Source organism: Sorex araneus, chromosome 1 (genome assembly GCF_027595985.1).
Source record: "Sorex araneus isolate mSorAra2 chromosome 1, mSorAra2.pri, whole genome shotgun sequence".
NCBI lineage: Eukaryota > Metazoa > Chordata > Mammalia > Eulipotyphla > Soricidae > Sorex > Sorex araneus.
The window spans coordinates 177572477-177597238 of record NC_073302.1 but is presented as its reverse complement, the minus strand read 5'-3'; the positions used below and the strand labels follow the sequence as shown (position 1 = coordinate 177597238).

At 43.1% G+C, this 24762-nt stretch overlaps 1 protein-coding gene across 1 annotated transcript in view; it reads left to right on the top strand.

The window, feature by feature from the left end:
* MAN2A1 (mannosidase alpha class 2A member 1) overlaps nucleotides 1–24762 on the top strand; it is a 197661-nt gene that overhangs the window by 15863 nt on the left and 157036 nt on the right. The window contains exons 2-3 of the mRNA XM_055144979.1: nucleotides 19835–20092; nucleotides 22856–23000. Of these exons, the coding sequence (XP_055000954.1) occupies nucleotides 19835–20092; nucleotides 22856–23000 (403 nt within the window). The remainder of the gene's footprint in view (nucleotides 1–19834; nucleotides 20093–22855; nucleotides 23001–24762) is intronic.

Here is a 24762-nt window from a genome sequence, read left to right as displayed (position 1 = left end):
CATTCCACCACCAATGATCCCAGTATCCCTCCCAACCCCTACTCCATCCCCCCACCCCGCTCCACCTCTGTGGCAGGGCATTCTCTTTTGTTCTCTCTCCTTTTGGGTGTTGTGGTTTGCAATAGAGGTATAGAGTGGCCATCATGTTTGATCTACACTCTACTTTCAGTGCACATCTCCCATTTCCAGCGGGTCCTCGAACTACACTTTACCTGGTGTTCCCTTCTCTGTCTGAGCTGCTTTTTCCTCTTGCGTGTGAGGCCAGCTTCCAGGCCTTGGAGCCAATCTCCTGGTTCTTATCTCTACTATTCTTGGGTGCTAGTCTCCCGTTCTGTTACTTTATATTCCACAGGTGAGTGCAGTCTTTCTATGTCTGTCTGTCTCTTTTTGACTCATTTCACTTAGTATGATACTTTCCATGTTGATCCACTTATATGTAAAAGTCATGATTTCATCTTTTCTAATAGCTGCATCGTATTCCATTGTGTAGATGTACCAAAGTTTCTTTAACCAGTCATCTGTTCTTGGGCACTCGGGTTTTTTCCAGATTCTGGCTATTGTAAAGAGTGCTGCAATGAACATTCGTGTGCAGATGTCATTTTGACTATACTTTTTTGCCCTTCTGGGTTATAATCCCCGGAGTGGTATCACTGGGTTAAATGGGAGCTCAATTTCTAATTTTTTGAGAAGTGTCCATTTTGTTTTCCAAAAGGGCTGAACCAGTCGGCATTCCAATCAGCAGTGTAGGAGAGTCCCTTTCTCCCCACCTCCACACCAACAGCGATTGCTTTTGTTCTTTTGGGTGTGTGCCAGTCTCTGTGGTGTGAGGTGGTATCTCATGGTTGCTTTGATCTGCATGGGACTCTATTAAACTAAGATGCTTCTGCACCGCAAAAGATACAGTGACCAAAATACAAAGATAGTCTACAGAATGGGAAAGTATATTCACCCAATACCCACCTGAAAAGGGGTTGATATCAAGGATATACAAGGCACTGGTTGGAATCTGCAAGAAGAAAACATCCAAACCCATCAAAAATGAGGCGATGAGATAAACAGAAACTTTCTCAAGGAAGAAATATGAATGGCAAAAAGGCACATGAAAAAATGCTCTTCATCACTAATCATCAGCAGCTGACTGACTTGGAGCAACTGCTGTAATGATGACACTCTGCTGGAAATACAGATTCTTTTACCAGATCCCAGTTCCTATATTTAGCTTTAATGCAGTGGTTCTTAACTGCGGATGTGTGAGCAGTGCCTGATGAGCCTTTATAATCACAAAAGGCCCGTCTGCGCCGTGCCCTCTCTCAATGCTGCTCGCCCATCCTCTGCTTAGAATTCATATTTCTAACGAGTAGCCATTCAAGTTTCTATATTTTTCTGAGTTTCTGACAGGGGTTCCTAGCTGGCACCACTGCCTAGCTTTTCCATGATTTCCTTTCTGCTCCTTCCTTCTGTGTGGCTTTCCTAAAGTGCCACCCATATCCTCCACTTGTCTCTGCAGGAAAAGCCTTCTTTTCCTTCCCTGCAGCTCCTTTTCTAGTCTGTCTGTCCTATTCGGCTCTTTTCCATTTCCCCATCCCTGGTGCCCCATTCTGGATAGCCTCGGGAAGAGGCAGTCAGTAGCCTCTGCTGGCCCCAAGAAGGTTCCAGAAGTAATTTAAATTCAGAGTAGATTTGAATTGAATAGATTTAATGCTTATTGGTCCTAAAACCATCGAAGGTAAAGATGTTGGTGTTTCATTTCTCTGAAAGCCTTTAAGCACAGTCTTTTCCTTCCTCAATCAGAAGTGGGTAAGATCAAAATAAGCTGCTGGCAAGCCATGTCCGGAGACCCACTGTCTCTCCCTGCATTGCTCTGTGGCTAATGGATGTTTACTCTGCAAAGTGTGTTTGTGTGGTGGTGGTGGGCGGGGGAGGTATAATTGTGTGTATCAACAGGGACGCTAGATAATTCTCAGCTTTATTCTCCTAGGTTTATCTCTTTGCAGGAAGTGTTTGTTCCCTGTTGCAAATGTGACTTAAACCAGCAAATATGACTTAGAACAAGGAAAAATGGTGTTACCTTCCAGATTTGGAGGTCAGAAGTCTGGTGTGGGTCTTGCTGAACTAAAACCAAGCAGCGGCAGGGCTGCCTTCCCCCTGGAGCCTGGGGTGCGGAGCTCCTGCCCTTCAGAAGCTGCCTGTGTGCCGAGGTTCTCATCGCTTCCTTTTCTCACCTTCACCGGCACTGACTTACCCATGTTCTTCTCCTATTCCCACATGAAGACACATGAGATTACGCTGGCCGGATGTCCAAGCACAGTTTTCTTGTCAGGATCCTAGAGTTAAGCACATCAACACAGTTCCTTTTGACACAGAAGGAAACTCATAAGTTTCTGGGACTCTGTCATGGACACCCTTGGGGACCATTGTTCTCTCTGCACGCACACAAGACTATTAAACTGGGCTTGCATTTGCTGATTGAGCATTCATTCATAATCGCCCATGGTTCCGGTGTTACTAGTTATCCCACTTTGCCAATGAGGACGTTTGGGCACAGTGATGTAAAACCCGTTTTAATAGAGCCACGATTTAAATTTTCCTTGGCCTTGATTTTTAAGTCAATTGAGGCACATACAAAGTGGTGCCCAGGGCTACCCTTGGCTGGAGGTTGCTTCCTGGAAATGCCCGGGCTTGAGGCTGCGCCTCTTCGCATGTGTTGTGTGCTTGCCATTCTGATCTATCTTCTCAGTCCTGGGCTCCATTTTTCATCTTATTTTCCAGCTTTACTGAAATATAGGTGACCTGGAACAGTGTGGAAGTTTAAGGCACAAGTCTTTTTTTTTTTTTAATAATTTATTTATTTTTAATTAGAGAATCACCGTGAGGGTACAGTTACAGATTTATACACTTTTGTGCTTATACTTCCCTCATACAAAGTTCGGGAACCCATTCCTTCACCAGTGCCCATTCTCCACCACCCGTAAACCCAGCGTCCCTCCCACCCTCCCCAATCCCATCTCCCCCCCAACCCACCCTGCCACTGTGGCAGGGCATTCCCTTCTGTTCTCTCTGTCTAATTAGCTGTTGTGGTTTGCAATAAAGGTGTTGAGTGGCCGCTGTGCTCAGTCTCTAGCCCTCATTCAGCCCGCAACTCCCTTCCCCCACATGGCCTTCAACTACAATGTAGTTGGTGATCGCTTCTCTGAGTTGCCCTTTCCCCGGAACGTGAGGCCAGCCTCGAAGCCATGGGGTCAACCTCCTGGTACTTATTTCTACAGTTCTTGGGTATTAGTCTCCCACTCTGATATTCTATATACCATAGATGAGTGCAGTCTTTCTATGTCTGTCTCTCTCTTTCTGACTCATTTCACTCAGCATGAAACTTTTCATGCCCATCCACTTAACTACAAAATTCTTGACTTCCTTTTTTCTAACAGCTGCATAGTATTCCATTGTATAGATGTACCAAAGTTTCCTCAACCAGTCATCCGATTTGGGGCATTCGGGTTTTTTCCAGATTCTGGCTATTGTAAACAGTGCTGCGATGAAAATACATGTGCAGATGTTGTTTCGATTGTACTTTTTTGCCTCTCTGGGATATATTCCCAGCAGTGGTATTGCTGGGTCAAATGGGAATTCAATATCTAATTTTTTGAGAATCGTCCAAATTGTTTTCCAGAAGGGCTGAACCAGTCGGCATTCCCACCAGCAGTGAAGAAGGGTCCCTTTCTCCCCACATCCTCTCCAACAGCGGTTGCTTTTGTTCTTTTGGATGTGTGCTAATCTCTGTGGTGTGAGGTGGTATCTCATGGTTGTTTTGATCTGCATCTCTCTGATGATTAGTGATGCAGAGCACTTTTTCATGTTTAAGGCACAAGTCTTGATTTGATCCACACACCTCCTTCATGGACATACACCATTTCTTCTTTTGGTGAGAATATTTAAGGTAAACTCTCAGAAGCAACCATCAAGTACATAGTGCAGTGCTATTATAATCACCACCTTATGCAGTAGATTCCCAAATTGTTTTAAAATGGGAAATTTGGACCCTTTTGCCATTATCTGGTCCATTTATTTCCTCACTCCTCCAAACTTTGGCAACAACTATTGTACTTTCTAAGAGTTTAGCTTTTATGGATTCCAAATATATGTGACATTATACATTGTTTGTCTTTTCATGTCAGACTTTCTTCAAAGACTTAATTGAAATGGATTCAACCTCAATCCATTTTTTACAAAACCTATCAATGGCAGTGTTTCTTTTGAGGGGCTAAACTGTTTGTAGATGTGTGTGTGTGTACACATATATACCAATTCAAAAAAATCATTATGCCTTATTGGAAACTTGTTTCTATATCTTTTGTGCCTGATGCATTGAACATGGATGTAAAAGGTCTCTCTGAGAGGCTGCTTTTATTTACTTTGGTGTATATTGTTACTGTAACATACAGTTATCACATTTTAGTTTCTTGAGGACTTTTGCACTATTTTCCCATCCTCAGTGCACCTGGTTTTATTTTTCTCCTGCACCTCTAACAACATTTTGTTTCATTTTTTGTTCTCAGGTATCCAGACGCAGTATTCAGGGGTCTGGGCCGCTAGCAGTGAGCTCAGCTCTCCTGGTGTTGGGACATGACGCTTGGGCACAGCCACTGCCTCGGGGCTAGCGCCAGTGGTGCTCAGGGGGTCAGAGCAGGCTCAGTGCGTCCAGGGTGCGCGCTCTCACTGCACTCTCGCATGCCTGACACTGTTTCCTACAGTTGGAAATGATAATCTCATTGTGGTTTTGATGAGCACTTTCCCAATGATAATTGTTCAGCGTTTTTGTCATGCATCTGGTGGCAGTCTGTAGTTTTCTGGGCAGATTTTGTTAGTCTGTACATCTTTTTCGGAAGGAGAGGGGGTCTCAGGTGGTGCTCAAGTGGTCCAGGGGTGCCGCTGCAGATTTCTGGCCTGCTGTGCCTGGGGTCCAGTGTGTGGGCCTGATGGTTGATGCTGCTCAGGGCACTGTTGGTGTTCCTGGCAGTGTTCTGGGAGTGAGTGGTCCAGGTCGGGGGATCCTCGGATGCTTTCGGGCCGCCATGCTCCAGCCATCGCCAGTCTGACCACTACCCCGGGAGTTGGAAGAGTTCAAATTTGGATGTTAATACTTATTTCCATCCTATGGGTTGGCTTTTCATTGTGTTGAATTTTTTTTTTGTTGTGCAGAAGATTTTTAGTTTGTTGTAGTCCCACTTGTTGATTTCAGTTTTGTTGCTTCTGCTGATGAGTGGTGGGAGTGGGGTAGAGTTACTGCCCTGAAACTTTCCTTTATATTTTCGTGTGTTTTATAATTTTGGTTCTTAGGTGTTTTGTTTTTGTTTTTTCTCAGTACCCTTCAAATTGATTTTTGTGAGGTGTAAAAGAGTGATCCAAGTATGTTCTGCAGCTGTGTTTTCAGTTTCCCCAGCACCATTTATTGAAGATAATATGAAGAGACTATCCTTTTCCCATGGAATGTTCGTGGCTCCCTCATATGGAAAGGGCGCATGAATAAATTTTATTGATGTTTATTTTTATGCCTTTCTATACTGTTTGATTGCTGCATCTTCATCATACAGTTTAAAATCAGGACATGCAGGACCCACTCAGGTTCTTTCTCAGGACTGCGCTGTTAGTTTGAGATCTTTTGTGATTCTATTACACATTTTTAGAATTGATTTTTCTATTTCTGTCGAAAATGCTACTGGAATTTTGATAGAGGTTGTATTTAACCCTCAGTCAGCTTTGTGTAGTGTGGGCACCAGACCCACGGCATCATTCTGTTTCTTCCAGACCCAAGACATCATTCTGTTTCTTCCAGACCCAAGGAATCATTCTGTTTCTTCCAGACACAAGGCATCATTCTTCTTCTATTCAGTGTTTGTCCTTAAGGTTTTTGAGTGGACACATCTCTGGAGTGAACCTTTCCTCTCCTTGGTTCAGTTTATCCCCAAATACTTGATTCTTTTTGATGTTACTCTGAACAGAAAAAATACTTTTAAAGATAATTTTTTTTTTAGTGAATAGAAATCTTTAATTCCTACATGTTGATTTTTGTATTCTGTAACTTCGATGAATTTGTTTAGTTCTAACAGTTTCTTGGTTAGAGTTTTAAGGTATCTATCTATATGTAAGGTCATACTAACATCATGTTACAGAGAATTGTTTTCTTGGATTACTTATTGCTTGATTGTTCTGGCCACAGCAACCAGCATAGTGTTGAATGGAAGGAATGAGGCTGGGCACTTTACCTTGTTCCTGATTTTACCCAAAAGCCTTTGATCTTTGTCTGTTTCACTGTGGTGTAAACTGTAGGTTTGTTTGACTGTTGTTGGGTCAGGCATGTTCTTTCTATGCCAGTTTGTTCATCGTTTTATTTATTTACTTTTTAACTGAATCGCTGTGAGATACACTGTTACAAAGCTGCTCATGATTGGGGTTCAGTCATACAGTGTTCCAACACCCATCCCTTTACCAGTGTACATTTCCTACCACCGTGTCCCCAGGTTCCCTCTCATCACCCCCTACCCCCCACTCCCCCACCCCCGTGTGTGTGTGTGTGTGTGTGTGTGTGTGTGTCTGTCTGTCTGTCTGTCTGTCTGTCTGTCTCTGTCTCTTTTTCTCTTTCCTTTTGGGTACTGAATGGTATCACGTTTGTTTCTTCTTTTCAGCATGCAGTTCTTGTGCACTGATCATTTCCAACTATCATTGTCTCAGTGGTCCCTTCTCTGTCCTGTCTGCCTTCTCCCCCGCCACTTGATGCAGACTTCCAACCCTGGACCAGTCCTCCTCCTGGCCCTTGTTTCTCCTCTTAATCATGAAATGTATCTTTTTTAAATGCTTTCTCCGCATCTGTTGCTATTTTACTCTTTCATTCCATTAGTGTGATGTATCGTGACTGTAGGCTTGAGGTGTTGGCATCACTGATGAGAGCACCCAGATGAATGCCACCTAATCATGGTTTGTGGTTAACATGCTGTTAAATTGCTAGCATTTTGTTGAGAATTTCTGCATATAAACTCACCCTTGGTGTTGCGTTCTGCAGTTTTCTTAAAACTTTGACTTGGTTATCAGTGTAACTCCTGGCCTTATAAAATGTGTATTTCCTCTTCAGTTTTGGGTGAAAGTTTGGGAAGGATTGATGCTAATTATGTTTTATAGAATTCAAGCAGTGAAACTATTGAGCCCTAGGCTTTTTTTTGCTGTTGTTGGGAGGTTTTCGATTTCTGATTCAGTCTTCTGCTTTTTTTTCTGATTTATTCATATATTCTGTTTATGATTTAGGCCTGTAAATATTTCTATAAATTTATTCATTTATTCTAGGTTATGCAATTTCTTGGCATATTATTGTTTATACTTATGATTGCATTTATGATGTATTCTTTCAAAAGTCTTTTATTTCTGATTTTATTTGATGAATCTTCTTAGACTCACTGAAAGTTTTGTCAACTTCTGGTTTTCAAAAAACAATTCTTGTTGATCAAAGTTTTGTTGATCTTTGGTGTTTATGATCTCAATTTGTTTCTGCTCTTTTGTTAAATTATTCGTTCAACTTCTTGCTCAAACTTTTTCTTAAAGTATGAAATTGTTTTTCTGATTTTTTTTATGTGATATATATTGATGTAAATTCCTCTATGGATTCCTTTTGCAGTGCCCAACTTATTTTGATATACTATGTTTCTATGTTATTTATGCCAGGTTAAGTTTTAATTTTCATTTGATTTCCTTTTCGATTGATTATTTTGAACTGTGTTAATTTCTGTGTATCATTGTTCCTGCTATTAATAGTTGTCTAGCTTCATACTAGTTTGGTTGGTAGAGAAAGTTGACATTATTTGCTAAGACTTGTGACCTATCATTTGATCACCTAAATACTTCTGGAGAGTATTCTGTGTGTACTCGAGAAAAAGATATATTCTGCTACTGTTGAATAAAATCCATACTTTCAATGTGTATGAGGCACAGTAGTCCTGTGTTCTTTGTTCATTTTTGTTCTGTGACATTAAAGTCCTTTGTTTTATTGTCTTGTTAATATTTGCTTGCTATATTTAGATGCTCCCTATTGGGTATATGCAAAATCAGTTCATCAGTGAGGTGAGTCTGTACTCTCTGACTTCTTACCTCTGAATAGAATGTGTATCTGCTAAAATTAGCTTTTTAAAAATACTCTTAATCTTAAAACACCAGAGCTAAGTCCATACCACCCCAGTGCACAGCAGTGTTGTAGTACTCTGACTTCAGCAGTATTAGAGTATTCTGAATTTGGCAGTGTTAGAGCACTCTGACTGTAGCAACATTAGAGTATCCTGGATTTGGCAGTGTTGGAGTACTCCAGCTTCAGCAGTATTAGAGTATCCTGAATTTGGCAGTGTTAGAGCACTCTGACTTAAGCAGAAGACGTCCCTTTCAGTGTATGTTCTGTATTTTCATATGTTTTCAGATTACTGACTGCCATGTTTTTATTTTAGTATTTCTTGTAAGGCATGTCTTGTGATAAAGTCTTCAGCTTTTATTGGAAAAGACTTTAAATTTTAAATCTCTTTTACAGTTTGGATGAATAGTTGAGTTTTTTTTTTTCCTCTGTTCTCTTTTTCACTAGAGTAATTTGATTTAGTTTTTGTGCATAGCATTAGAAAGGTGAGACCTAGGACAGTGAGCCCTACTAAACTTATATAGCAGCTTATCTATATGACATAATATAGATCTAACAGCTTCAAGAGACCTATTGAAGTTATATATAGCAAAATGAACTGAATCGACATTAGTGTACAGTGGCATTACTTCTGGTCCATTGCTTTTGTGCATATGACGTATAACAACTTTAGGATATACACAGACTCAAACCGAAGGAATCTTTTCACTCATTCATATTTTTGCATATGACCAACTAGACCTCCCAACACTATTTGGGAAGTTTTCCTTGCTCATTTCATATTTTTTCTTGCACATTTCATATTTTTTTGAAGATTACCTGTCTGTATACCTGGGTAACTATCTCTGGACTTTCAAGTCTTTTCCACTGGTATGAAAGTGGATCCGTATTTCAGTAACATTGTTTTGAATATTATGATTTTAGTGTAGTTTGGAATTGGGGAGAGAGAAGCCTCACATTTTATTTTTTTTTCTAGGACTGCTTTTGCTGTTCAGAGGGAGTATCTTACACTGTATAAATTTTAACAGTGTTTTATCAATGAATTTTTTTAAAGCCCCATGTATTTTTATAGAAATTTCATTTGTATAAAGCTTTGGGCAAGATTGTTATTTTGGCAGTATTAATCCTTCCAATCCATAAGTAGGGGATATGTTTTCATTTCTTTTACTACTGCCTTATAGTTTTCTTTGTATAAATATTTTACCTCTTTTGTTAAGCTGATTCCTAGGTACTTGATTTTCTGAAGCACAATTGTGGGTTTTTTTTTTTTTTTTTTTGGCTTTTTGGGTCACACCCATCGATGCTCAGGGCTGACTCCTGGCTCTGCACTCAGGAATCACTCCTGGCGGTGCTCAGGGGACCATATGGGATGCTGGGAATTGAATCGCTCTAGCCCCAGAAGCACAATTATGAATGGGATTGTTTTATGATTCCTCTTTTATATTTTATTATTTAAATATAAAAAAGCCATGGATTTCTGTGCATTCATTGTGCAGCTTGCCATTTTACTGAACAAGTATTGTTTCTAAGAGTTTTAAGCATCTTTAGGGCTTTCTGGTATAGTATCATGTAATCTTCAGCAGGTCAGAGTTTGACTTCTGCTTTTCTCATCTGCAGGCCCTTAGTCTCTCTTTCTTGCCTGATTGCTATGGCAAGGGCTTCCAGTGTGTGTTAAATAGCAGTGGTGAGAGTGGGCAGCCTTGTTTTATGCTGATTTGGAGGGAAGCTTTCAGCTTTTTATCTTGAGTGGTGGGTTAAAGTTTGTTGCCCTTTCAGGGAGGACAGAGTCTGGGCCTGTTATTTCCAGTTTGGCTTTAGTCTGTCCTTCCCCGCCCGCCTGCCCTCCCTTTCCTGCTCTTGTGGTGGTGGTGGAGGTGGCCTTGCATACAGATTACAGTACTGTGCTTTTGGGTTTCACTGCTCACGGGGGAGAGGTTGTACGCTGAGTTGTGGTGCCTTGGGGGGTCGGGGAAGAACTGCAGCATCTTAGTCGTGGTGTGCACACTTGGCTGCAGTGCTCTGGACTTCAGTATTTCTCCTGTCGTCAGAGATCACAAGACAGTGGCTAGAATTGCACTCAGCGTGAGGCGGGTGAGGTGACTGGACTGTGGCTTTATGCCTGCAAGATAGATGTTGCGCTACTGTCAGGCTTTTATTTACATTATTTTCTTTTTAAATTTTTTATTTTATAAAGTAGTTCACAGTATTTGATTATGTTCAGTATTCGAACTATTACCACCAGTACTACCACCATTACACCTTCCCACTACCATGTTTTGGGAGTTTTCTTCCCGAAGCCTAACCCCTACCCCAAAGCAAACTCAAAATGTTATGAAAAACTGTTGAAATTGATCTAAAAAGTTTGCTTAGAGGAGAGTGCATGAAGATTGTTGTATTTCACCCAGGGGCCATTAAGCCCTGCTATAGGAGATCACTAATGTGTTGTTTAAGGTTGAGCCTTATGTGCTTAAATATATATACAGATGAATATGTATGTATGTATCTGGAATATCTGGAGAATATATATGTATGTTTGTGTACACACACACACACACACACACACACACACACACACACACACACACACGTATTCCAGAAGGGCAATGGAAAAGGTTATCCACGACTTTTACTAGGATCTCTTCCATAGCCACATCTGCCTGCCCACATACCAAATTCCTCAGGATGGATATGTCGTTCCTAGCATTCTTCCTTCTGAAATCCAACACGCCATTTCGTTGGTAAAGATGTGTACAGCACCTGGTCCAGACAAGGTCAGACCTGAACACCTGAAGAATCTGCCACCAGTACTCGTCAATATACTGGCTTGGCTCTTCACATACTACCTGTCTGAATGCAAGGTTGCATCCCATGGAAAACCAGCAGGACCATTCTGTTGTACAAGAAGGGAGACATCCACGACATTGGCAGCTATCGCCTGATCTGCCTGTTGTCCATCGTCTACAAGTTATTTACTCGAGTCATCTTGAATAGAATTGTAGAACACTAGGTGAAGGACAGCCATGTGAGCAAGCTGGGTTCCAAAAAGGATTCAACATGATTGACCATATCCACATGGTGACCAAACTCATTGAGGTTTCGAGAGAGTTCAGGATGCTGTTTTGTCTAACGTTCATTGACTTAAGGAAGGTCTTTGATTCTGTTGAGACTGAAGCGGTCACTGAAGCCCTAGCCAAACAGGGTGTTCAAACTCAGTACATCAAGATCCTCCGTGAGCTGTATTACGGATTCACCACCACCAGGATCTCACCATTCTACAAGAAAGTGGTCATCAATGTAAAGAGAGGGGTGTAGCAGGGCGCCATTTCACTTCTTCAGTGCCACCCTCGAGAACGTCATGTGATGACTGGAATGGGAAGGAATGGGAGTGAAGATAGATGGTTGGCAAGTACGCCACCTCCGCTTTGCTGGTGATATCATTCTAATAGCACCAAACATTAGTCGAGTGACACAAATGCAGGCCGACCTCAACTGTGAGAGTGGAAAGGTCGGACTGCAGCTGAATCTTATGAAGACATTGTTCATGAGAAAGGAACTAGTTCCTGACATTCTTTTTGCTTTCGATGGAACGAACATCTCTGAATGCAGCAGCTATGTGTACCTGGGTCGAGAACTCAACATGATGAATGACTTGGCGCCAAAACTGCACAGGAGGAAGAGATCAGCATGGACCGCCTTCAAGAGCGTTGAAATGGTTAAGAGAAAGAAGAGCCTCCAGTTCTGGGCACATCTTTTCGACTCTACCATTCTTCTTGCACTAACATACGCCTTAGAGACCTGGGCCCTACAAAAACAGAACGAGAATTCTATTTGGGTCTCACAAAGAGGAATTGAAAGAGCTATGCTTGGAGTATCATGTCTTACTCATGTGAGAGAAGAAATCTGGAGTTCCGACCTTGGTCGATGATCAAGAATCAGGGATGCTTTCTTGTTTGCTAAGGTGTCGAAAATTAGATGGGCCAGACACGTAATATGGTTCAGAGACAACCGCTGGACTAGAGCTGTTACCGACTGGATTCCACAGGACATCAAAAGACCATGTGGCTGTCCACTAGGAGATGGCCAGACATCTTGGCCAACACCCTGAACGAATGGTTTGAGGCTTTTCTTGCTCTTGGAGCAAGCAGATGCCATTGGGCTATACTAGCATGCGACAGGGATGAATGAAGACATTACTGGCGCCCACTTGAACAAATCGATGAGCAATGGGATGATAAGGGTTACAAGTGATGTATATGTCTGTAAAAAGATATTTCCATCTAAGATTGGTGTCTTTTACTTTAACCCCATCAAATATGGTGCTCTACTCTTGCAATATTAGTGATGTGAGATATGACATGTCACGAGGTTGCATTTGCGTGCTCACAGTTCTGGAGGCTTTTGGCTGCCAGGGCTTTTGGCTGCCCTTTGGGTGGGGAGGGGAACTCATCTGCCCACTCTGGGTCGCTGAAATGAACAGCGGCCCGAGTGTGTGGAGAGTGGCCGCGAGCGTGGCAGCAGTTGGGTTCTGGAGGTTTTTGGCTGCTGGGCCTGTAGTAACGTGCCTGTGGTCCAAGGCAGAAACAGTGGTGATGAGAGTACTGAGGCGACAGCACTGCTTCCGGCCCACCAGTGTCACGGCCCCTCCCCACAGCCCCTTTCTTTCCTTGCACTGATGGGGCCCAGTGCTTGTTTGCAGGGGGGCTGCCAAGTCCCTCCCTGTTTCTCCAGGTTATACTCCTGTGGCTGCAGCTGATCTGGTCTTTTTAGTTTGTGTTCTGACGCTCTCGGTTTGCCTGTCTTCCTCCACTGAAGTTGCGGGGGCCTGTGAGATTGCACTTTTCTCCTGAGTATTGTTCCCACACTGTTTCTTTGTCCACACGTCTGTTGTTGGGCTCTTGGTCTTTTCCTGGATCTTGGATATGCAGTGAACATAGTCTGTTTAGTTTGCCTTTGGGCCCCCACCTGCCGGAGCTCAAGGCTTACTCCTGGCTCTGCGCTCTGTGGGCACTCCTGGTGCACTCCAGGGACATTATGTGGTGCTGAGAACTGGCCCTGGGTCAGCAGTGTGCCAGGTGATCACCCACCTGCTGCACTCTTGGCTAGTCTTTTTCTGCACCCATCAGCGTGACTTGAGAGAGCCATCTTTCAGCTTCCGTATCTGTGACAGGATAATCTCTTTTCCACGCTTTCTTACTGTTAGGCATGGCCTTTTCAAGCGTGGCGTTTTGCCCCTCAGTTAACAGTGCCCCTGAAAATCATGCCTTCTTCATGGCCAGCGTGTATGTCGGTTTCAGAGCTAGGGCTGAAGCCCAGATTATGATCCAGGAACCGTGCGCTTCACCTTTCAGCTAACTAACATCTGATAACGGCGGGCATTAAAAACAAAGATTATTTTTTGCTGTTATTTTAAAACGTGAAATATAGTATCCTAGAGCACGAGATGGAAGAATTTTGCACCAGGGTAATTCGGCTTATTGTTACCCAGTTAAGCAGATGATCAGCAGGTCCATGTAAGCTGTGCATACCCAGCGGGGCGCCGAGGGGACATTGGCCCACTGCTCGCCCAGGGAGGAAGCTAGAGACTCCCCTTTCAGCCTGGCTGGTGACTGACAGGGTGACTGACAGCACCTGGGGTTAACTCTAGATGTACGTTTTTCTATTTTGTCCACAGAGTGGGCAGTGGTTCTGTTTTGCCTTGGAGTATGCTTTTAAATTTTCTCTTTCAAAAGTATGATATTCGTAATCCCCCTGCCCCTCGGTTTCCTCTTTTGTCAAAAGCAGAATAAATCAAATATCAGAACTTCCTTCCCCGCTCCTCAACAGCACAACAGTGTCGCCTCCCTATGGAACTGATTAGCAAATCAGAGTAGAGTGGCTTTCTCACTGATTTTCCTGCCCTACAGAAAATTGTCGTTTCCAATATTGCCATCAGTATTCTCTCACTTGTCAGCATAATCGAAACATTGTCTGTGATTTCTCTTAAATGTGGATTCCTAGCACAGCCCTTTATGATCACACCACTCTTGTCTGTCATGTTGTCATATGTACAGAATTTGCTTAGGAGGTATTTTGTATAGTTGAAAATTTAAGCGTTTGGATGGACGTTCTGCTGTACTTTATATATTAGAGTTTAAGTTAAAAATGATTTTCTGTAATTGATGCTTTAATTTATGCATAAATTAAATTTAACTTATGACCATTATGCTGACAAATGTCTGTGCCACTGTTCTCCGTGGATCTTAGTTCTGAGAATTCCAGGTAGTAATCACTAAGTTGCATCTCTGGAGACCCAGTGAGGTTGGGAGTCCTTATCAGTCCTCTTTCAAGCTCGTCAGGATCCCTTTCATGCAACAACTATCTCCTGGAGTATTTGTTTAGAATCGTACTCTCACCCCTGGGTTTGGGGACAAAGGCCAGGGTTAAAATATTCCAGGAAGGAACTACTATGCTTTCTAGGGTTCATGCCCTGAACGTAAGTTTGGCTCCCAAACGATCTGTTACTGAAAGTATAAAAACAAAACCAAAGAACATCTGGAAAAAAATGCATGTACCCATGTCTTAATTTATACACTGGAAGATTCTGTAAAACTTTTGTCGTCTTTCTAAGTTCTAGGGTTTTAATCTAAGCTGAGGGTTTATTTTAGCAAGATCTGTATAGTTTTGGAGTCAGAAAACTGAATCTACTGTTATTACTTGCTGTGGTGGAAGTCATAAGCTTCCCTGGAGTGGACTTGTATGGACTATGTATGATAGTGAACAGGTTTCTCGTGTATTTTAGATGGCCTTTGAGGGCATGTCTCCTCAGGAGAATATTTGCAGATCTGTGTGTCGGCATACTGCCTGACTCAGATATTCTTTGCTTTGGAGGGTGTGAATGTTGGGATCTGTCAAGGATACGTTCTCTCCCCCATTGAGAGCCACCCCGTCGTCATCCCTATGTTACGTTCGCAGGGTTGATAGGGTGGTACTGCTCGGTGCTGCCTGTCGGAAATAACCTGGGTGGCTCGCTAGCTTCTCCCTGAGCCCTGGACTTGTGCTGTTCTACTGAAGTGTCCTTTGCTTTGCCCTTTTGAATGGTGAATTGATGTGTATTCCTTTTTTCTTTTTAATTTTTAGTGTTTTTTTAATATAAATACATATATAGTTTTATTTTTAAGTGAATCCCCATGAGGTGCAGTAACAGACTTATAAACCTTTGTGCTTATGTTTCAGTCATACTATGATTGAGTACCCATTCCTCCACCAGTGCCCAGTCTCCACCACCATTTGTTTTTTGGCTATACCCACCTTTCCTTGGGGCTTATTCCTGGCAATGTGCTCAGGGGTCACTCCTGGTGGTGCTCAGGGGACTATATATATAGTAGTGCTGGGGATCGAACCCAGGTCTGCTGTGTGCAAGGCAAGTGCCTTACCCGTTGTACTAGCTCTCCGTCTACAATGTATATTTTCCTCTTTCGCTAAAGCTTGAGTGTCTTGCTCGGTGAGTTTTGTGCTGACACCATGCACTTCTTGCATATGCTGGTAAGCAGGCTTCAGCGATCTGTCCATTTTGTGGTCACCCCACACCACCCCAGAGGTGACATTACCTTAAAGGCAGTTTTTGATATGTATGAAATCATTTTGATACAGCCTCTACCTCCCAGTCTCAGCACTCCAGGGTCATACTGATGGGGTTTCATTTTGGCTCCCTTTGAGATCTGATTCCAAAATACCTTCCCTAATTTGCTCAGGTTTATGACTTTTCACAGCTCGCTGAAATGGCCTGTTTCTTGGTAAACCTTAGTGTGCTGATTCCTCGTGGTCAGCATCAGTGAACTGGTCGCTCCCCTTTGTCTGCTGCACTGGCCATGGCCTGGGAGTACAATCCGTAGCACCCCCAGTCGTCCCATAAAAGGTCATGCAGTATTCCTAACACACAGACGAGCCTATAGGCACCCACAGCCAGTTTTTAATCTTGCTTATAACCTTCCAGTAATAAAGGTTTTTAATTTGACATGTTCTGCTCATGCATCTATTTTTTAAATCTATGCTATTTTAAATTGATTTTATAAAATTTTATAAATTTTTTAATATTTTTTAAACAATTTTATATTTTTCAAAAAAAATTAATAGCACAACGGGTAGGGCGTTTGCCTTGCACACAGCCGACTTGGGTTCGAATCCTCTGTCTCGGAGAGCCTGGCAAGCTACTGAGAGTATCCCGTCCACATGTCAGAGCCTGGCAAGCTCTCCTTGGTGTAATTCGATATGCCAAAAACAGTAACAAGTCTCACAATGGAGACGTTACTGGTGCCTGCTTGAGCAAGTCGATGAGCAACGGGATGGCAGTGATACAGTGATACAGTGACTTTTTTAATAAATTTTTTAAAATTTAAATTAAATTTTTTTTTTCAGTTTTTGGACCATGCCTGGTGATGCTAAGGGTTTACTCCTGGTTCTGTGCTTAGGAATTATTCCTGGAAGTGCCCAGGGGGAATGCCAGGTATTAAAGCCTGACTGTGTGCCAGGCAAAAACTACCCACTGTACTATCACTCTGGCCTGACCTTTTTTTTCTTCCAATATTGCCTGGTACCCTCTTATTTTCTAGAGCTTACATTTTTTAATTTTCAGTGATGGATGGAAAAGCCTTTCATCATAAATGGTTTTTAGTATTTTTAGGCTGTAGACTGGCACTGTTGTGCAGTACGTAGTTGAAAACCATAGATGCAGACATTTATTTGAACTTTTCGACAGTTAGGTGTTTTTTTCTTCTCTTTTTTTGTCTTCTCTTCTTTCTGTCTGTTGTTGATGGTGCAGTATGTGTTTCTGTGTCTTGAATTGTTCACAATGCATTTTTAAACCTTATTATGAACTTAGCTGTTGATTTTTGTTTTCAACTTCTTTTTCTTTTATTTTTAGCTGAAATATCATTGGTATATAACATGAATAGTTTCAGTTGTATAACAGTGGTTTAATATGTGAATATATTAAAAATTATCACCATAATAATTCTAATTAATAACTATCACTGCACAGTTATAACCTCTTCCCCTGTGATGGTAAAATATGCAGTACAGTTTTACCAACTTCCCTCTCTATTTGACACTTTATACCCATAGGCCATATTATTTTAAATCTTAGAGTATACTGTTGAGCTCCTGGATCCTTTCCCCTCTTGGAGCACTTGCCACTGGAAGTGAGCAGTCTGTTGTATATGTGTTGGTGGTGCTGTCAGATTCACGTGGGGGTGAGGTCTGTGGGGCCTTTCGTCTGCCTACTCACCTCCTTAAGGTTCATCATGTGGTGAACGTCAGGGCACTCTCCCCGCCCCAGGACTCACTCCTGGCTCTGCTCAGCCATTCGCAGTGCCCTCATATACTGGGGTGATGACTGTGTGCAATACAAGTGCCAGAACCCTTGAACTGTGTAGCCGCAGGACGCCTTCATTTTTGTGAAGCTGAATGATCCAGTGTGAAGGAGGTCTAAGCATGTCGGTGTGTTCCTGCTTTCTTCAAGGAGGGCCTGAGCGGCCCGTGAGTAGCAGAAGACTCAGTTCCTCAGATACACACTATGTCCATGATCAGAGTATTCTTGTTACTTGCTAGAGGTGCAGTCCTTCACATATATACTCCCTACATGGTCAGAGTATTCTTGTCACTCTCAATACATGCACTCCCTCCATACATACTCTCTTTGTGGTTGGAGTATTCTCCTCACTCTCTGTAGGTGCAGTCCCTCAGATACATACTCTCTTTGTGGTTGGAGTATTCTCATCACTCTATAGGTGCAGTCCCTCAGATCCATCCTCCCTATGTGATTGGGGTATTCTCATCACTCTATGTGATTGGGGTATTCTCATCACTCTGTAGGTGCAGTCCCTCAGATCCATCCTCCCTTTGTGATTGGGGTATTCTCATCACTCTATGTGATTGGGGTATTCTCATCACTCTGTAGGTGCAGTCCCTCAGATCCATCCTCCCTTTGTGATTGGGGTATTCTCATCACTCTATGTGATTGGGGTATTCTCATCACTCTGTAGGTGCAGTCCCTCAGATCCATCCTCCCTTTGTGATTGGGGTATTCTCATCACTCTATGTGATTGGGGTATTCTCATCACTCTGTAGGTGCAGTCCCTCAGATCCATCCTCCCTTTGTGATTGGGGTATTCTCATCACTCTATGTGATTGGGGTATTCTCATCACTCTGTAGGTGCAGTCCCTCAGATCCATCCTCCCTATGTGATCGGGGTATTCTCATCACTCTGTAGGTGCAGTCCCTCAGATCCATCCTCCCTATGTGATTGGGCTATTCTCCTCACTCTCTATAGGTGCAGCCCCTCAGATCCATCCTCCCTATGTGATTGGGGTATTCTCATCACTCTATAGGTGCAGCCCCTCAGATCCATCCTCCCTTTGTGATCGGGGTATTCTCATCACTCTCCATAGGTGCAGTCCCTCAGATCCATCCTCCCTTTGTGATCGGGGTATTCTCATCACTCTCCATAGGTGCAGTCCCTCAGATCCATCCTCCCTTTGTGATTGGGGTATTCTCATCACTCTGTAGGTGCAGTCCCTCAGGTACATACTCTCTTTGTGGTTGGAGTATTCTCATCACTCTCTAGGTGCAGTCCCTCAGATCCATCCTCCCTTTGTGGTTGGGGTATTCTCATCACTCTATAGGTGCAGTCCCTCAGGTACATACTCCTTATGTGATCATAGTATTCTTGTCACTTTCTAGGTGCAGTCCCTCAGATACATCCCCCCTATGTGATCGGGGTATTCTAGTCACTCTCAGTAGGTGCAGTCCCTCAGATCCATCCTCCTTTTGTGATCGGGGTATTCTCATCACTCACCATAGGTGCAGTCCCTCAGGTACATACCCACTGCATCATCAGAGTGTTCTCATCACTCTGGATGGACACACTCCCTCAGATACGTACTCTGTCTGTGACAGCAACATTCTTGTTACTCTCTATAGATTTCCTCTTTTTGTCCTCCCAGGCACTTATTTGGGGGCTGTGGGCTGCTGTTGCCACCTGTACTTGGCTAACTGGGTCAGATTGTTCAGTGCCCGGGCTCAGCAGTGAGCTACTGCTCAGGACCCGGAGATCCAGTGATCACCACGGCTCACCCTATAGTGCTCAAGGATCTCTCGGCTCACCTGGTGCTACTCGGGGGCCTCCAGGCATCTGGTGGTGCTGATGGGTGCTGTGGTGCTAGAGATTGAACCGTGGAGATTCAGTCTTCCAGAGACCCCTCCACAGACCCTGGACAGTATTTCTTTAATTTAGGATTATTTACAAGCATTGAGATGGAATGATTTTTTTTAGGCAATTTCTTTTTAATCCTCGTGACTTGTCAGAATTCTGCTTGAATGAATAATTTCCTCCTGAAGTGGAGGAGGTTGAAGCACTTGGCTGGGGACCCTTGGTCTCTGGGCGCTGGACTTGGAGTTCTGGAAAGTATATCCCATCCTCTCGGTCCTTCTGTTGTACATCCAGAAACAGTATTGCGAAGATTTTCTCCGTAAATGGGCGTGGACCTGGCAGCTGTTGCCATTTCCTGTCACCCCATCACAGGAGAATGGAGTGGCAGGGCAGCACTTCTGAGCAGGCCCCACATCTTAAACAAGAAAGTGTATCAGCAGATCTAGATTAGTTTGATATATGGCTGCTTTTTCCTTCTTAATTGCAGGGCCAGCTCGTAATGTTGCAACAAAAAATAGACCACTTGGAGCGCTTACTAGCTGAGAATAATGAGATCATCTCAAACATCAGAGACTCGGTGATTAATTTGAGCGAATCTGTGGAAGACGGTTCGAGAAGTTCACAAGGCAACATCAGCCGAGGCGCTGGCCCCCCACCTCTGCCGTCAAAGTCGCTGGGCCTCCCGGTGTCCCCTGAAGAGTGCCTGTTTGCCACCCAGAGCAATAGCCAGAGCCGAGAAGTGCAGGTAAGGGACATGCTTGTTAATCATTAACTGGTCCAACTATGCAAACCCTTTGGATTTGTTTCTGTGGAAAGAAATAAACATACAGTTTCTATGTAAAGTGATTTGATTATTCTTTGAATCATTAATGTTCTTTTTGGTAATAAAATTCTGTAATTTAATATTTTCTCTCTATGTTATATGGTATGAATGTGAGCATTTTGTATGGTTCTCAGATCTTCTTTTCTGTCCCGGTTGAAGGCATGTGGAGGTTTAAATTGAGCCAGAGAGATCAGCGTTTGGAAGAGGAGGTCTTTCCTCACTCTAAGTTACATATAGTATAGGTGGTGTACACTGTAGGGGCAGATATTTTTTCTCCTGTCTCTTGAGGAGAGTGAAGGGAATATTCCAGAATTCTGTCCTGGATGGAAGCCACTGTCCCCTCGAGCCTGTGGCCACTTGAAGTAAAGTGTAGCCACTTTAAGCTGAGCTCCTCCCATGTCCTGGATACACGTTCTTGTGGCTTTGGGAGCACGGCTTTATGTTGCAGACCTCTTGAGATGGCATTTTGGCTTTTCTGTAGTGTGGCTTACAGAAAGTGGAGCGTCTGCTCCATGCTTAGGCGAGGGTTCCTGTGTCGGGGACGCTGCAGACCAGCCCCTCTGACCCTTGCTCCTGGGGCTGTTGGCCCGTTAGCAGTGGCTGAGCCCCGGTGCCATGACTGGGAGCTGGGGCTCGTGAAAGGGTGTGTGGACAGCCTGTCCCAGCAGGCTGGCATGCATCACTGAGGGCAGGCCTCAGCTGCCTTCCCGAGTGCCAGGCTCTCTCCGAGGAGCTGACTGGACAGTGGAGTGCGTCCGTGAGCGCTGCCTTCAGACTCACCCACGTCCTTTCCGTACCCGGTTCAGGGCAAAACGGGTTCTGTGCTGGCTTCATTTGTTCTTTGCAAGCTGAGCTGGATGGGAAGAGTGTCCTGGCAGCCGGGGGTTTCGAGGATGCCCGCTGGCTGCCAAGAGGGCCGGCACGCTGCCCCGGGAGCATTTCAGTTGAGTAATGTCACATGCTTGGGACCTGCCGAAACTGAGTGCCTTGAAAGCCTTTGTACTTTTATACAACGTGCTTGATACCTTATGAAGAGTGACTCATTTATAAATCAGTTATGATCTAATTTTTATATTATTTAAATTTTACCGAAGATGAGTGCTTGTTTTCCTTGCTAGGTTTACGGAGACTAGGAAGAACAAGTTTTTAGACTTTGCAGTATTTTTATGTTTGTCCAAGTAGATTGCAGTAGAAACTTAAGGACACTTGGAGACTTGAAAATTACATTACAGTTTGTTTTTCTGTTTTTCAGTGATTATAGCTAGCTGTCCCTATTGTAGTTTTATTTTTAGAATAAACCAGGTAAACATAACATAGAGGAAGAGAAAGAAGATCTCTAGATGTGTTTATAATCATATAGCACTGTTGTCCAGTTGTTCATCGATTTGCTTGAGTGGGCACCAGTAATGTCTCCATTATGAGACTTGTTGTTACTGTTTTGGGCATATGGAATATGCCCCTGGTAGCTTGCCAGGCTCTGCCTTGCGGGTGGGATACTCCGAGAGGGGTGGAGGAATCGAGCCCAAGTTGCTGTATGCAAGGCAAACACCTTACTCACTGTGCTGTTGCTCCAGTCCATGATCACATAATTAATTTTTTTTTTTTTTTTTTGCTTTTTGGGTCACACCCGGCGGTGCACAGGGGTTACTCCTGGCTTTGCACTCAGGAATTACTCCTGGTGGTGCTCAGGGGACCATATGGGATGCTGGGATTCGAACCTGGGTCAGATGCATACAAAGCAAACGCCCTACCCGCTGTGCTATCGCTCCAGCCCCAGTCACATAATTTAAACCTTATGCAGTTGGTTCCAATATAGACAGTTCAGAGAGAGAAAACCCAGTGTGCAAGACTCTTGCCTTGCTTGTGGCCACCTGGGTTGGGTGCCTGCCTCAGCAGAGGGTCCCTGAATGCCACAGAGCCAGCACTAAGGCTTGAGCACTGCTGGGTGTGGTCCCAAAATCTCCCAGATGAAAATAAATTTTGAAAGGACAACTCAGAGTAAAAGTTGTTAGTTTTTGGATTAAAAATCCTGCAATAGGAGCTGGAGCAATAGCACAGTGGATAGGACATTTTCCTTGCACACGGCCGACCCAGGTTCAATTCTCAGCATCTCTTATGATCCTCTGAGCACTGCCCGGGGTGATTCCTGAGAGCAGAACCAGGAGTGACCCCTGTGCATCACCGGGTGTGACCCAAAAAGCACATACACAAAAAAAAAAATCCTGAAATTGGGTCATGTTTATAGTTCCTCATTTCTGTTTGCTATTCAGGTTTTTTTTTCTTTTTTTAGCTATTTATAGGGGATGAAGGAGGGATGAAGAAATGGAATAATTTCTTAGAACCAGATGGAGGAGGGTATTATTTACCAGGTTAATTATATTAGTAAGTGTTTTAAGATGTTGGTGCCGAATTGTTTTGTGCCTTAAAATTTGCAGGGTCTTTAAAAATTGTTTTATGTTACAAAATATGTGGAGTATGAGGATAATTTTAGATTTATTTGTTCATTTAATTTGTGTAGTGTGCAGGGAATTGTACACACTGCTAGCTACCCCAGGCAAGCTTGCTGGCCCCTGTCCTAACTCTGGTCCTAATAGGAAGTACTTTAAATAAAGCAAATATTTTCCATGACTAAGTTGATGGTTATCCATGGTTATACTTACTCTCTTTTGTTTTTATGTTTTTTAGATGTTGAATGTTTACAATATAATTCCTTTTGACAATCCAGATGGCGGAGTTTGGAAGCAAGGATTTGACATTAGTTATGATGAAAATGAATGGAACTCATCTCCTCTTCAGGTGTTTGTGGTGCCTCATTCTCATAATGACCCAGGTAAAGTTTGTACTTCAAAAAACTAGGAGGTTGTTAGATCCCTGTGTTCAGGGAATTTTAATGAGAATTCCGTTGAGCTGGCTTGTCCAAAATTTGAAATGTTGCTTTCTGACTTTTAACAGTTAACTGATTCCTTTCCTAAGCCACTGTAGTTTGAATTCTCTTTTACCAGTTGGTGTGCTATTAGAGGGTGGTACTTTTGCCATATAGATTAGAAAGAAACATAAAAGAGGTCTTAATTTTTGAGGGATGAAACGTTGCATGCACTTAAGGTACTTAAACTGTGCTTTAGTTACTTGTAATATATTGTGTGGGAGTGTAATTTCGTGCTCATAAATTTACATTAAAAAAAACCCCACAGCATAGTCACGAGAAAGTGAGAGTCTTTAAACAGCAGAAGATCCTGAGGTGGCTGCTGTGTCGGGGCGGTCCAGGTCTGGGTGTGGATGCTGCCCCTTTGGTGTTCGACAGTGCTGAGCAAGGTCTCGAGACTTTCCTGGGTCCTTCTGGCAGAATAATGACAGGTATCTGCTTTATGTACTAATTACATCAGGAATGTTGGATGACATTACTTCTGTAGTGTTAGTGTGATTTCTTCTAATCTGGTAAAATTTTGTTATCTATGGGGGCGGGCCTGAGATTTTTCCATCAAATGGGGGAAATTTCTAATATTAAAATAGAAAGTACAGTTTGGCATACTGCTAGTGTGAGTACAGATACATGCATGTAATAAGTGCCTGACAACTGACCTTAATGATAGACTTTTTTGTGGTAATGTACTTAAAGAGGCTTCATTGTAACAACTTGTTTATGAGTCTATTTTTTTCCTCTCAATTTCTTAAAATTCATCAATACTCTTAGAGGTTCCACTATCCACCTAGTACTTTGAAGGTTTTACCTTCCTCCTCTTACCTATTTCTTACTGTGTTCTTTTCTGAGTTTATTTTATATATTCTCATATTTACTCTGTGTTCACACACATGATGTGATAGAATGTGAGAGGTAGACGGAGGGAGTTTGCCAGGTGAAAGGTGTGAATCTCTAGAATTTTGAGGAAGCTTCTGTTTATTTCTTCTCCCCATTTGTTGATGGGGTTGGCGTTTTCTTTTCTTGTACAATTCCACTAGTGTCTTGTATATCCTGGATATTAACCCCCTATCCGATGGGTATTGGGCTGGAGTGATAGCGCAGCGGGTGGGGCATTCGCCTTGCACACGGCCGACCCGGGTTTGATTCCTCGGTTCCTTTTGGAGAGCCCCGTAAGCTACGGAGAGTATCTTGGAATCTCGCCCACACAGCAGAGCCTGGAAAGCTACTCGTGGCGTATTTGATATGCCAAAAACAGTAACAAGTCTCACCATGGAGACGTTACTGGTGCCCGCTCAAACAAATCGATGAGCAACGGGATACAGTGACTCTTTCCCAATTCTTTGGGCTCTCTGTATTTTGATCACTGTTTCTCTTGAGGTGCAGTAGCTTCTTAGTTTAATGTAGTTCCATTTGTGTATGTTTATTTCCACTGGCTTGGTCAGTGGTGTTTCATCCTTAAAGATGCTTTTAGCTTCAATGTCACGGAGGATTCTGCCTACATTTTCCTTCATGTACTGTATGGATTCAGGCCTGATATTGTGTTGCTATTAGTGTCTTTCTTCAAGTTTATGAGTAGTTGATTTAAGTATTTTGCTGGTCCCTCATTAGGTTCATCTACATTTAGGAGTGTAAGTTCTTCCTGTTGTACAGATCCCTTCATCAATAAGAAATA